Below are 15,012 nucleotides of genomic sequence, written 5' to 3' on the forward strand. Positions count from 1 at the left end.
AGGAAGAGAGGGAAGGAGGGGGAGAGAAGGGGGAGGAAGAGAGGGAAGGAGGGGGAGAGGAGGGGGGAGGAAGAGAGGGAAGGAGGGGGAGGAAGAGAGGGAAGGAGGGGGAGAGTAGGGGGAGGAAGAGAGGGAAGGAGGGGGAGAGAAGGGGGAGGAAGAGAGGGAAGGAGGGGGAGAGAAGGGGGAGGAAGAGAGGGAAGGAGGGGGAGAGGAGGGGGGAGGAAGAGAGGGAAGGAGGGGGAGAGGAGGGGGATAGGAAGAGAGGGAAGGAGGGGGAGAGGAAGAGAGGGAAGGAGGGTGAGACGAGGGTATAGGAAAGGGAAGGAGTGGTAGGAAGAGAGGGAAGGAGGGGAAGAGAGGAGGGGGGAGGAAGAGAGGGAAGGAGGGAGAGAGGGATGGAGAGGGGAGGGGGAGGGAGAGAGGGAAGGAGGGGGAGAGGAGGGGAGAGGGGAGAAAGAAAGACATGAGGGGTGTCATTGGCAATGAGAATCCAAACACAGCGATGACAACTCTCCAGTTGTTCAGAGGAGTCAGCAGCCAGAGTCAACAGTCCTTACCTTCTCATGGTGTGCTTCCTCAACCAGCTTCTTACTGAGCTCCAGATCTCTGATGAGGCCGTTCTGGTGGAGGAGAGACAGAACATGGAGAATCAGCACAGTATTGTCCCAGATTGGTTCATCTATAGATAATGACCACAGCATTGTCCCAGATTGGTTAAGCTATAGATAATGACCACAGCATTGTCCCAGCTTGGTTCAGCTATAGATAATGACCACAGCATTGTCCCAGCTTGGTTCAGCGATAGATAATGACCACAACATTGTCCCAGCTTGGTTCATCTATAGATAATGACCACAGCATTGTCCCAGATTGGTTCATCTATAGATAATGACCACAACATTGTCCCAGCTTGGTTCAGCTATAGATAATGACCACAGCATTGTCCCAGCTTGGTTCATCTATAGATAATGACCACAGCATTGTCCCAGCTATAGATAATGTCCTACCCACCTTGTCCCCCACCTTGTCCTCTAGGCAGACATCCTCTCCTTGAGGTGAAGCTGTATCCTAATCCACCCACCTTGTCCTCTAGGGCAGACATCCTCTCCTTGAGGTAAGCTGTATCCTAACCCACCCACCTTGTCCTCTACGGCAGACATCCTCTCCTTGAGGTGAAGCTGTATCCTAACCCACCCACCTTGTCCTCTAGGCAGACATCCTCTCCTTGAGGTGAAGCTGTATCCTAATCCACCCACCTTGTCCTCTAGGCAGACATCCTCTCCTTGAGGTAAGCTGTATCCTAACCCACCCACCTTGTCCTCTACGGCAGACATCCTCTCCTTGAGGTGAAGCTGTATCCTAACCCACCCACCTTGTCCTCTAGGCAGACATCCTCTCCTTGAGGTGAAGCTGTATCCTAACCCACCCACCTTGTCCTCTAGGCAGACATCCTCTCCTTGAGGTGAAGCTGTATCCTAACCCACCCACCTTGTCCTCTAGGGCAGACATCCTCTCCTTGAGGTAAGCTGTATCCTAACCCACCCACCTTGTCCTCTAGGGCAGACATCCTCTCCTTGAGGTAAGCTGTATCCTAACCCACCCACCTTGTCCTCTAGGGCAGACATCCTCTCCTTGAGGTGAAGCTGTATCCTAACCCACCCACCTTGTCCTCTAGGGCAGACATCCTCTCCTTGAGGTAAGCTGTATCCTAACCCACCCACCTTGTCCTCTAGGGCAGACATCCTCTCCTTGAGGTGAAGCTGTATCCTAACCCACCCACCTTGTCCTCTAGGGCAGACATCCTCTCTTTGAGGTGAAGCTGTAGCCTCTCATTGGACTCTGACAGCAGCTTGTCCACCGTCTCCGACAGACGCCTGTTGTGCTCCTCGTTCATCTTCTCCCTCTGGCGCGCCTTCACAACACAAACAAACACACTAATCAGAGCAGAAAAACCTACCGGTTCCTTTATGAAACATTTCACAACACACATTTTCATTGTTTTCTTTCCATTTTCTGTTCATTCGTGGATCTTTAGGTTGTATGAGGTCAAATCTTCAATTACTTATTTGAATGAGGATGAATATATTGTCTACAATGAAAGTACAATGCTAAAATCAGACAGTCCAACGACCACATCTGTAAACATTCACCAACTTCTGCCCAACAACAGACTGACTGACTGCCAGCCAGATGACCTTCGACCCCATCTGTCTCACCCTGAGCAGTTCCTGGTTCTTCTCCTCCAGCTGAGCCTCCATCTGCCTCACCCTCTCCTCCACGTTGCCATGACGCTCCTCCGCCTGCGGGACAGACAGAGTCAAACACCTCATCATCCATGCAACAAAAAAAACATTCCCTAAGCTCTACCCTTTAGGAATTTGTACAGATGTGAGAGGGCTGGGTCGGTGTAAGAGGACTGGAGAAGTTGAAGAGGGCTGGCTGGGTGTGTAGCTTCTTTCAGATCAATACAAATTATCCTGGAGAAGGATGGAACTGAAAAGGCCCAGTCAGAGGCTTAGTACCATATAGGTTCATGTTAGGGGTTATGGGGGGGTTGAGGCGCCCATCTACCCACAAACACCAGCACCAAGAACCAGACACCAACCAACTACAGCCGCAAGAAGCAGCCATGCACCAGCATAGACAGGGGACAGGGACACATCAATACAGCCTGCAAGAAGCAGCCATGCACCAGCATAGACAGGGGACAGGGACACATCAATACAGACAGCAAGAAGCAGCCATGCACCAGCATAGACAGGGGACAGGGACACATCAATACAGCCAGCAAGAAGCAGCCATGCACCAGCCTAGACAGGGACACATCAGTACAGCCAGCAAGAAGCAGCCATGCACCAGCATAGACAGGGGACAGGGACACATCAATACAGCCAGCAAGAAGCAGCCATGCACCAGCATAGACAGGGGACAGGGACACATCAATACAGCCAGCAAGAAGCAGCCATGCACCAGCAGAGACAGGGGACAGGGACACATCAATACAGCCAGCAAGAAGCAGCCATGCACCAGCATAGACAGGGGACAGGGACACATCAATACAGCCAGCAAGAAGCAGCCATGCACCAGCAGAGACAGGGGACAGGGACACATCAATACAGCCAGCAAGAAGCAGCCATGCACCAGCAGAGACAGGGGACAGGGACACATCAATACAGCCAGCAAGAAGCAGCCATGCACCAGCAGAGACAGGGGACAGGGACACATCAATACAGCCAGCAAGAAGCAGCCATGCACCAGCAGAGACAGGGGACAGGGACACATCAGTACAGGCAGCAAGAAGCAGCCATGCACCAGCAGAGACAGGGGACAGGGACACATCAATACAGCCAGCAAGAAGCAGCCATGCACCAGCAGAGACAGGGGACAGGGCAGAGGGACACAGAGCAGTACAGCCAAGCCCCATAAAAGCACCATGAAAACATTCCAGACAGAATACAGACAAGAAACAAGGGGATCTGAGGGGGGAAGAAGGGGAAACTGTTCTCATGTTAATGGCTCTACAGTGTGCTTAGACAAAGTTTATTTATTTATTTCACCTTTATTTAACCAGGTAGGAAAGTTGAGAACAAGTTCTCATTTACAATTGCGACCTGGCCAAGATAAAGCAAAGCAGTTCGACACATACAACAACAAAGTTACACATGGAGTAAAACAAACATACAGTCAATAATACCGTAGAAAAATAAGTCTATATACAATGTGAGCAAATGAGGTGAGATAAGGGAGGTAAAGGAAAAAAGGGCCATGGTGGCAAAGTAAATACAATATAGCAAGTAAAACACTGGAATGGTAGATTTGCAGTGGAAGAAAGTGCAAAGTAGAAATATAAATAATGGGGTGCAAAGGAGCAAAATAAATAAATACAGGAGGGGAAGAGGTAGTTGTTTGGGCTAAATTATAGATGGGCTATGTACAGGTGCAGTGATCTGTGAGCTGCTCTGACAGCTGGTGCTTAAAGCTAGTGAGGGAGATAAGTGTTTCCAGTTGTGGAAAGGGGAGAGAGTAACTGGCTAAAGGGAAGTATACTGTAGCAATCCAGTGCGGGGTGATCCAATGTAACCAAGAACATTTGAACATTAAAATAAAAAGTGAATCAAAATGTCAGCACGAGTTTGGAAAACTCAATTCTGCCGGAGAAAGCTGTCTCAGTGTCCGGGCACCATTCTAAAACTCTGGTATGGGGGGGGGGGGGGGGTTCCTAGACCCTCTGAGCAAATTAAGTAGCACTTCCTGTTTGTGTTACATCATAAACTATTTTTAGAGGTTGGGGGAGGGGAATTGTGCACAGAAATACACTTTAAACATAGATCAGCAGTGCCAAGCTAAGCAGGCAGAGTTAGACCACTGGGCGGGGGTAAGAGATGGGGCTGGGGTGTGAGGGTATTGGGGGAGGTTTAGGGGTGATTGTAGCCAGTCTACCTTCCTCTGTGTCTTGGCATCCTTAGAGCCCGAGGCGTCAGGTTAGGGGGGTTGGGGAGGAGGGGAGGTAAAGGTTGAGGACAGACCAAACAAGGAACAGAGAGGAGAAGACGACAGTGTGAGAGATGAGAGAGAAAGTGAGAGTGAGAGAGAGAGCGGGAAGTACTTTAGGACAAGAGGAAATAGAGTTTTAACCTGTTGGGGCTAGGGGGCAGTATTTGCACGGCCGGATAAAAAAGGTACCCGATTTAAACTGGCTACTACTCTTGCCCAGAAACGAGAATATGCATATAATTGGTAGATTTGGATAGAAAACACTCTAAAGTTTCTAAAACTGTTTGAATGGTGTCTGTGAGTATAACAGAACTCATATGGCAGGCCAAAACCTGAGAAGATTCCATACAGGAAGTGCCCTGTCTGACAATTTGTTATCCTTCTGTGGCATCTCTATCAAAAATACAGCATCTCTGCTGTAACATTGAAGTAGAAGTACTGGGAGTGCATTCAGACGAAGAACAGCAAAGGTAATCCAATTTTTCTTATAGTAAATCTGAGTTTGGTGAGGGCCAAACTTGGTGGGTGTCAAATTAACTAGCCGTGATGGCCGGGCTATCTACTCAGAATATTGCAAAATGTGCTTTCGCCGAAAAGCTATTTTAAAATCTGACACCGCGCTTGCATAAAGGAGTTCTGTATCTATAATTCTTAAAATAATTGTTATGTATTTTGTGAACGTTAATCGTGAGTAATTAAGTAAATTCACCGGAAGTTTGCGGTGGGTATGCTAGTTCTGAACTTCACATGCTAATGTAAAAAGCTGTTTTTTGATATAAAAATTAACTTGATTGAACAAAACATGCATGTATTGTATAACATAATGTCCTAGGAGTGTCATCTGATGAAGATCATCAAAGGTTAGTGCTGCATTTAGCTGTGGTTTTGGTTTTTGTGACATATATGCTTGCTTTGAAAATGGCTGTGTGATTATTTTTGGCAGGGTACACTCCTGACATAATCTAATATTTTGCTTTCGCTGTAAAGCCTTTTTGAAATCGGACAGTGTGGTTAGATTAACGAGAGTCTGGTCTTTAAAATGGTGTAAAATAGTCATATGTTTGAGAAATTGAAGTTATAGCATTTATGAGATATTTGTATTTCGTGCAAGCGTCCCACCTTGCCCAGGGAGGTTAGTGCAGCTAAAGACCGACAGGACTAAAGACCGCGGACCGGCCGACAGGACTAAAGACCGCGGACCGGCCGACAGGACTAAAGACCGCGGACCGGCCGACAGGACTAAAGACCGCGGACCGGCCGACAGGACTAAAGACCGCGGACCGACCGACAGGACTAAAGACCGCGGACTGACAGACAGGACTTCAGCAGAGATTACTGGACAGGACTTAATGACAATAACAAGAGACTGGAGAAAGATATGTGGTGGAGGTAGCTGGGTGGTTGGGTGGAGGTAGCTGGGTGGTTGGGTGGAGGTAGCTGGGTGGTTGGGTGGAGGTAGCTGGGTGGTTGGGTGGAGGTAGCTGGGTGGAGGTAGCTGGGTGGTTGGGTGGAGGTAGCTGGGTAGCTGGGTGGAGGTAGCTGGGTGGAGGTAGCTGGGTGGAGGTAGCTGGGTGGCTGGGTGGAGGTAGCTGGGTGGTTGGGTGGAGGTTGCTGGGTGGTTTGGTGGAGGTTGCTGGGTGGTTTGGTGGAGGTTGCTGGGTGGTTGGGTGGAGGTAGCTGGGTGGTTGGGTGGAGGTAGCTGGGTGGTTGGGTGGAGGTAGCTGGGTGGTTGGGTGGAGGTAGCTGGGTGGTTGGGTGGAGGTAGCTGGGTGGGTAGGTGGAGGTAGCTGGGTGGGTAGGTGGAGGTAGCTGGGTGGGTAGGTGGAGGTAGCTGGGTGGAGGTAGCTGGGTGGTTGGGTGGAGGTAGCTGGGTGGTTAGGTGGAGGTAGCTGGGTGGTTGGGTGGAGGTAGCTGGGTGGAGGTAGCTGGGTGGAGGTAGCTGGGTGGTTAGGTGGAGGTAGCTGGGTGGAGGTAGCTGGGTGGTTAGGTGGAGGTAGCTGGAGGTAGCTGGAGGTAGCTGGGTGGAGGTAGCTGGGTGGTTGGGTGGAGGTAGCTGGGTGGAGGTAGCTGGGTGGTTGGGTGGAGGTAGCTGGGTGGAGGTAGCTGGGTGGTTAGGTGGAGGTAGCTTGGTGGTTAGGTGGAGGTAGCTGGGTGGTTAGGTGGAGGTAGCTGGGTGGTTGGGTGGAGGTAGCTGGGTGGTTAGGTGGAGGTAGCTGGGTGGTTGGGTGGAGGTAGCTGGGTGGTTGGGTGGAGGTAGCTGGGTGGTGGTAGCTGGGTGGTTGGGTGGAGGTAGCTGGGTGGTTGGGTGGAGGTAGCTGGGTGGAGGTAGCTGGGTGGTTAGGTGGAGGTAGCTGGGTGGTTAGGTGGAGGTAGCTGGGTGGTTAGGTGGAGGTAGCTGGGTGGTTGGGTGGAGGTAGCTGGGTGGTTAGGTGGAGGTAGCTGGGTGGAGGTAGCTGGGTGGTTAGGTGGAGGTAGCTGGGTGGAGGTAGCTGGGTGGTTGGGTGGAGGTAGCTGGGTGGTTGGGTGGAGGTAGCTGGGTGTTTGGGTGGAGGTAGCTGGGTGGAGGTAGCTGGGTGGTTGGGTGGAGGTAGCTGGGTGGAGGTAGCTGGGTGGTTAGGTGGAGGTAGCTGGGTGGTTAGGTGGAGGTAGCTGGGTGGTTAGGTGGAGGTAGCTGGGTGGTTAGGTGGAGGTAGCTGGGTGGTTGGGTGGAGGTAGCTGGGTGGAGGTAGCTGGGTGGTTGGGTGGAGGTAGCTGGGTGGTTGGGTGGAGGTAGCTGGGTGGAGGTAGCTGGGTGGTTGGTGGAGGTAGCTGGGTGGTTGGTGGAGGTAGCTGGGTGGAGGTAGCTGGGTGGAGGTAGCTGGGTGGAGGTAGCTGGGTGGTTGGGTGGAGGTAGCTGGGTGGTTGGGTGGAGGTAGCTGGGTGGAGGTAGCTGGGTGGTTGGGTGGAGGTAGCTGGGTGGTTAGGTGGAGGTAGCTGGGTGGTTAGGTGGAGGTAGCTGGGTGGTTGGGTGGAGGTAGCTGGGTGGTTAGGTGGAGGTAGCTGGGTGGAGGTAGCTGGGTGGTTAGGTGGAGGTAGCTGGGTGGAGGTAGCTGGGTGGTTGGGTGGAGGTAGCTGGGTGGTTGGGTGGAGGTAGCTGGGTGTTTTGGTGGAGGTAGCTGGGTGGAGGTAGCTGGGTGGAGGTAGCTGGGTGGTTAGGTGGAGGTAGCTGGGTGGTTAGGTGGAGGTAGCTGGGTGGTTGGTGGAGGTAGCTGGGTGGTTGGGTGGAGGTAGCTGGGTGGTTGGGTGGAGGTAGCTGGGTGGTTGGTGGAGGTAGCTGGGTGGTTGGGTGGAGGTAGCTGGGTGGTTGGGTGGAGGTAGCTGGGTGGTTGGGTGGAGGTAGCTGGGTGGTTAGGTGGAGATAGCTGGGTGGTTAGGTGGAGGTAGCTGGGTGGTTAGGTGGAGGTAGCTGGGTGGTTAGGTGGAGGTAGCTGGGTGGTTAGGTGGAGGTAGCTGGGTGGTTAGGTGGAGATAGCTGGGTGGTTGGGTGGAGGTAGCTGGGTGGTTGGGTGGAGGTAACTGGGTGGTTGGGTGGAGGTAGCTGGGTGGTTAGGTGGAGATAGCTGGGTGGTTAGGTGGAGATAGCTGGGTGGTTAGGTGGAGGTAGCTGGGTGGTTGGGTGGAGGTAGCTGGGTGGTTAGGTGGAGGTAGCTGGGTGGTTAGGTGGAGATAGCTGGGTGGTTAGGTGGAGGTAGCTGGGTGGTTAGGTGGAGGTAGCTGGGTGGTTAGGTGGAGGTAGCTGGGTGGAGGTAGCTGGGTGGTTAGGTGGAGGTAGCTGGGTGGTTAGGTGGAGGTAGCTGGGTGGAGGTAGCTGGGTGGTTAGGTGGAGGTAGCTGGGTGGTGTGGCAGTGACAGGTTCTACACTGAAATCTCTGCCTCTTAAAGAGTTAGAAGGAAGAGAGGAAAGAGATATTTTTTGGTATCCTTCCCCAGATCTGTGCCTCGACACAATCCTGTCTCGGAGCTCTACGGACAACTCCTTCGACCTCATGGCTTGGTTTTTGCTCTGACATGCACTGTCAGCTGTGGGACCTTATATAGACAGGTGTGTGCCTTTCCAAATCATGTCCAATCAATTGAATTTACCACAGGTCAAATTGTAGAAACATCAAGGATGATCAATCAAAACAGGATGCACCGGAGCTCAATTTCAAGTCTCATAGCAAAGGTTCTGAATAAGGTATTTTATTAATTATGTTTTTATACATTTGCATAAATAAAATCAAATAAAAACAGTTTCCGCTTCGTCATTATGGGGTATTGTGTGTAGATTGATCAGGGGGAAAAATATTTTTTAATCAATTTTAGAATAAGGCTGTAACGTAACAAAATGTGGAAAAAGTCAAGGGGTCTGAATACCTTCTGAATGCACTGTATATAGTCGCCCCCATTTTAATGTTTTTTTTTCTTCCATAAGTATTTTCACAAATTTCCTTCTAGTGTACTAAAGTAGTCCAAAGGTTAGTATTTGGTCCCATATTCCTAGCACACAATTAACACATCGAGCTGGTGACTCTACAAACTTGTTGGATGCATTTTAAATTTGTTTAAGGTAGTGTTTCAGATTACGTTTTTGCCCCAATAGAAACTGAATTGTGAACTACATATTGTGTCACTTGTATTGTAAATAGGAACAGAAGGGGTTTCTAAACATTTCTATATTAAATGTGGATGCTACCACGATTATGGATAATCATGAATGAATCCTAAATAATGATGAGTGAGAAAGTTAGAGGAACGAAGTACACACACACACACACACACACACACACACACACACACACACACACACACACACACACACACACACACACCCACACACACGGAGAAAGGGAGAGGAGTCTCTCTCAGGAGGCATGATGTTTGACGGCGTGGAGGCGGGACTGACCTTGGTGAGGGCCGCCACCCTCTGGGCTAGCTCCGCCTCCACCTCGGGCAGAGTCTCCGCCTTCCTGATGGTCTGCTGCAGCTTCTGCTCGGCCAGCTCTAAACGCTCCTGCAGCTGCCTGTTCCTCTCCTCTGTCTGGAGATCAAACACAATCAGTCATATTAATCAATACATTACAACGGTTCCTCTCCTCTGTCTGGAGATCAAACACAATCAGTCATATTAATCAATACATTACAACGGTTCCTCTCCTCTGTCTGGAGATCAAACACATTAATCAATACATTACAACGGTTCCTCTCCTCTGTCTGAGATCAGTCATATTAATCAATACATTACAACGGTTCCTCTCCTCTGTCTGGAGATCAAACACATTAATAATGGGAACAGGCAGACCACAATATCAGAACTAGACCGCCTGTGTAAACGCAGCCTATCTGATTCTGACCACTTTAGAATAAGACATATCAGTAAACATCTCATGTTTACTGATGGCCTGGGGGATGATACACAGTGTTTAGGTACCGTCTTGTTGGCCTGGGGAATGATACACAGTGTTTAGGTACCGTCTTGTTGGCCTTGTGTCTGATACACAGTGTTTAGGTACTGTCTTGTTGGCCTGGTGTCTGATAAACAGTGTTTAGGTACCGTCTTGTTGGCCTGGGGGATGATACACAGTGTTTAGGTACCGTCTTGTTGGCCTGGTGTCTGATACACAGTGTTTAGGTACCGTCTTGCTGGCCTGGGGGATGATACACAGTGTTTAGGTACCGTCTTGTTGGCCTGGGGGATGATACACAGTGTTTAGGTACCGTCTTGTTGGCCTGGTGTCTGATACACAGTGTTTAGGTACTGTCTTGTTGGCCTGGTGTCTGATACACAGTGTTTAGGTACCGTCTTGTTGGCCTGGTGTCTGATACACAGTGTTTAGGTACCGTCTTGTTGGCCTGGTGTCTGATACACAGTGTTTAGGTACCGTCTTGTTGGCCTGGGGGATGATACACAGTGTTTAGGTACCGTCTTGTTGGCCTGGTGTCTGATACACAGTGTTTAGGTACTATCTTGTTGGCCTGGGGGATGATACACAGTGTTTAGGTACCGTCTTGTTGGCATGGGGGATGATACACAGTGTTTAGGTACCGTCTTGTTGGCCTGGTGTCTGATACACAGTGTTTAGGTACCGTCTTGTTGGCCTGGTGTCTGATACACAGTGTTTAGGTACCGTCTTGTTGGCCTGGGGGATGATACAGTGTTTAGGTACTGTCTTGTTGGCCTGGGGGATGATACACAGTGTTTAGGTACCGTCTTGTTGGCCTGGGGGATGATACACAGTGTTTAGGTACCGTCTTGTTGGCCTGGGGGATGATACACAGTGTTTAGGTACAGTCTTGTTGGCCTGGGGGATGATACACAGTGTTTAGGTACCGTCTTGTTGGCCTGGGGGATGATACACAGTGTTTAGGTACCGTCTTGTTGGCCTGGGGGATGACTTGAGAAACAAACTCCAATCTGGATGTAATCTCCCTGCTAAAACAAGGCTAGCTATTTTCTCTGTTAGCCGTCTCCCTCCCTCTTCTCCTCTCCCCTCCAGCAGCGTGCTGGCCCAGTTCTGGCAGCATGGAGGCCCAGACTAAAAGAGAAACCACCAATAGAGATTAGAAAAAGAGAGAAGAGATCATACAAGAGAAGAGAGATCGAGGCAAGAAAGAAAACAGGAGGGGAAGAGGACATACAAAAGAAGAGCAGGCAGACCAGAGAGAAAACAGAGAGAGAAGTGAATGTGTCTGAGGCGTCTGATTCAGTGCCTGCTGCGTTGGGCAGTCTGTGAATGCACGAGAAGGGGTACAGGACCCCGCAGGCTCTTCCTGCTGCCGGAAAGAGCCGACAATCACACTAACCCCCCAAAAACACAAATCCTCAAAAAACACACACACACACACACACAGTGGAAAAACCCAACTGTAGGCTTCCTTACTGGTGGGTTATAGATGTGAGATACTGTAGGCTTCCTTACTGGTGGGTTATAGATGTGAGATACTGTAGGCTTCCTTACTGGTGGGTTATAGATGTGAGATACTGTAGGCTTCCTTACTGGTGGGTTATAGATGTGAGATACTGTAGGCTTCCTTACTGGTGGGTTATAGATGTGAGATACTGTAGGCTTCCTTACTGGTGGGTTATAGATGTGAGATACTGTAGGCTTCCTTACTGGTGGGCTATAGATGTGAGATAATGTAGGCTTCCTTACTGGTGGGCTATAGATGTGAGATACTGTAGGCTTCCTTACTGGTGTATAGTCTCTATACGGTATTGACTGCTCCGATCTTGCTGTTGGTTCGATTGGTGTGTGTGTGCATGTGTACATACGTGTGTGTGTGTGTGTGTGTGTGTGTGTGTGTGTGTGTGTGTGTGTGTACTGACCTGTCGGAACAGGGACTCCTTGTTGGCCACTTCGTTCTCCAGCTTGTCGTTGAGGTCATGTACGGAGGTGGCCTCTCGCTGCGCTGCCAAGTACCTCTTCTCCAGGGTGACGATACGCTCCTCTATGTCCTCCTTCTGGGCCATAGACTAGACGGGACAGAGAGAGAGACGGATACGTTTAGCACACACACTACACCCGTATACATACACACACACCATTACACAAACATACACAATCCTTACATGAAAACACACCTGTCTCTCTGCAGGCGTGTTAGTAACGTTAACATCCAGTACGTACCTCTCGTATGTCTCTCTGCAGGCGTGTTAGTAACGTTAACATCCAGTACGTACCTCTCGTATGTCTCTCTGCAGGCGTGTTAGTAACGTTAACATCCAGTACGTACCTCTCTCTGCAGGCGTGTTAGTAACGTTAACATCCAGTACGTACCTCTCGTATGTCTCTCTGCAGGCGTGTTAGTAACGTTAACATCCAGTACGTACCTCTCTCTGCAGGCGTGTTAGTTACGTTAACATCCAGTACGTACCTCTCGTATGTCTCTCTGCAGGCGTGTTAGTAACGTTAACATCCAGTACGTACCTCTCGTATGTCTCTCTGCAGGCGTGTTAGTAACGTTAACATCCAGTACGTACCTCTCGTATGTCTCTCTGCAGGCGTGTTAGTAACGTTAACATCCAGTACGTACCTCTCTCTGCAGGCGTGTTAGTAACGTTAACATCCAGTACGTACCTCTCGTATGTCTCTCTGCAGGCGTGTTAGTAACGTTAACATCCAGTACGTACCTCTCTCTGCAGGCGTGTTAGTTACGTTAACATCCAGTACGTACCTCTCGTATGTCTCTCTGCAGGCGTGTTAGTAACGTTAACATCCAGTACGTACCTCTCGTATGTCTCTCTGCAGGCGTGTTAGTAACGTTAACATCCAGTACGTACCTCTCGTATGTCTCTCTGCAGGCGTGTTAGTAACGTTAACATCCAGTACGTACCTCTCTCTGCAGGCGTGTTAGTAACGTTAACATCCAGTACGTACCTCTCGTATGTCTCTCTGCAGGCGTGTTAGTAACATTAACATCAAGTACGTACCTCTCGTATGTCTCTCTGCAGGCGTGTTAGTAACGTTAACATCCAGTACGTACCTCTCGTATGTCTCTCTGCAGGCGTGTTAGTAACGTTAACATCCAGTACGTACCTCTCGTATGTCTCTCTGCAGGAGTGTTAGTAACGTTAACATCCAGTACGTACCTCTCGTATGTCTCTCTGCAGGCGTGTGTTCACATTGTCACTCTTGATGAGGTCCTTGCGTGCCGTGTCCAGGTCCTCCTCCAGCTCGCTGATGCGTCCCGTCATGGCTGCCATGCGCTCCATCATCTGCCCCAGGTCTGACGTCTGTCTCGCCACCATCTCCTGCAGCTCTCCGACCTTCTCCTGGTCCTCCTCCTGGCTCAGAGAGCCGTCTGACGACCTCTACAGACAAGTCAGCGTTTAGGTTTCTTAAAGATAGAAACAACTAGGACATGACCTATAACCCCTGACCCTTCCCCTGGTCCTCCTCCTGGCTCAGAGAGCCGTCTGACGACCACTAGTTGGGAGAGGAGGACACTAGATATTAAATGCTGCAGGGCACGGCCTACGAGGCTTGTGGTTGTCTTATCTTCCTTATTTAAATGCACTGACTAAGTCTCTCTGGATAAAAGGTTTCCTACCTTGCCATTTGTGCTTGGGGTGTTTTCAGAGTTGTGGTTGAGCCCTTCCATTCCATCGCCTAGCGACCTCTTCAGGATATTCTGCTCTCTCAGATAGGACATCTAGGAGAAGATAGTATTTTATTAATACCCCAAAGGGGACATTTGATTGGACCAGCCAATACATAGAAGACCAATAAAGACCCAATAAAGCACAACAGAACCCAGACACTAACAGCAGCACATCATTAATGATTAGAAGAAACTAAGGGTTCATGTTAAAAAGCCTCCTAAGGGACCCCACAGTCAGATCAGAGTACTGTTAAAAAGCCTCCTAAGGGACCCCACAGTCAGATCAGAGCACTGTTAAAAAGCCTCCTAAGGGACTCCACAGTCAGATCAGAGTACTGTTAAAAAGCATCCTAAGGGACTCCACAGTCAGATCGGAGGGCTTCTCAAAGTTAGCAGATTAACTCATTCATTGAGACCACTTTATCAAATCCCCAAATACAGATGACCCTCTCTGACATGAAAAGTAAACACACACATGCACACTAATCAGGGAGGACAGGCTCGTGGTAATGGCTGGAGCAGAATCAGTGGAATGGTATCAAATACATTAAACACATTGTTTCCATGGTTTCCAGGTGTTTGATGCCATTCTCTCCGTTCCAGCCATTATTATGAGCTGTCCTCCCCTCAGCAGCCTCCTCTGGTGTGTTCATGTACTTGTGTACACAAACGCATATATCCCTACACTGCCAGGCAGACACGCTCTCCCCCTCTTTCACAGCTCAGTCGGTAGAGCTTGCAACTCCAGGATAGTGGGTTTGATTCCCGGGACCACCAGTAGGTAAAACATATTCACGCATGACTAAGTCCCTTTGGATAAAAGTGTCTGTTAAATGCCATATATTATGATGATATTAGTATGTAGCCACACACACGACTGTGACGGTTATGAATGTTAGCTTGTTCTCCATGTAATCTTATAATCCCACAGATGGAACAGACATTGTCATGCAAATTAAAAAAACGGTCATTTAACCAACTGGAGGGTCATTTAACCAACTGGAGGGTCATTTAACCAACTGGAGGGTCATTTAACCAACTGGAGGGTCATGGGGTCATTTAATCAACTGGAGGGTCATGGGGTCATTTAATCAACTGGAGGGTCATTTAATCAACTGGAGGGTCATTTAACCAACTGGAGGGTCATTTAACCAACTGGAGGGTCATTTAACCAACTGGAGGGTCATTTAACCAACTGGAGGGTCATTTAACCAACTGGAGGGTCATTTAATCAACTGGAGGGTCATTTAACCAACTGGAGGGTCATTTAACCAACTGGAGGGTCATTTAACCAACTGGAGGGTCATTTAACCAACTGGAGGGTCATTTAACCAACTGGAGAATCATTTAACCAACTGGAGAATCATTTAACCAACTGGAGGGTCATTTAATCAA

The 15,012-nt window shown here is 49.5% G+C and overlaps 1 protein-coding gene across 23 annotated transcripts in view; it reads right to left on the reverse strand.

The window, feature by feature from the left end:
* LOC115203624 (liprin-alpha-1) overlaps positions 1–15,012 on the reverse strand; it is an 83,265-nt gene that overhangs the window by 29,646 nt on the left and 38,607 nt on the right. For all 23 annotated transcript variants that reach the window (XM_029768471.1, XM_029768473.1, XM_029768472.1 and 20 more), the window contains exons 6-12: positions 13,567–13,668; positions 13,106–13,327; positions 11,843–11,989; positions 9,422–9,556; positions 2,220–2,303; positions 1,784–1,915; positions 561–623 (exon numbers count right to left, since the gene is read on the reverse strand). In XM_029768471.1, coding sequence (XP_029624331.1) covers positions 561–623; positions 1,784–1,915; positions 2,220–2,303; positions 9,422–9,556; positions 11,843–11,989; positions 13,106–13,327; positions 13,567–13,668 — 885 coding nt within the window. The remainder of the gene's footprint in view (positions 1–560; positions 624–1,783; positions 1,916–2,219; positions 2,304–9,421; positions 9,557–11,842; positions 11,990–13,105; positions 13,328–13,566; positions 13,669–15,012) is intronic.

The sequence above is a fragment of the Salmo trutta genome, chromosome 12 (genome assembly GCF_901001165.1).
Source record: "Salmo trutta chromosome 12, fSalTru1.1, whole genome shotgun sequence".
In the NCBI taxonomy this organism is placed as follows: domain Eukaryota; kingdom Metazoa; phylum Chordata; class Actinopteri; order Salmoniformes; family Salmonidae; genus Salmo; species Salmo trutta.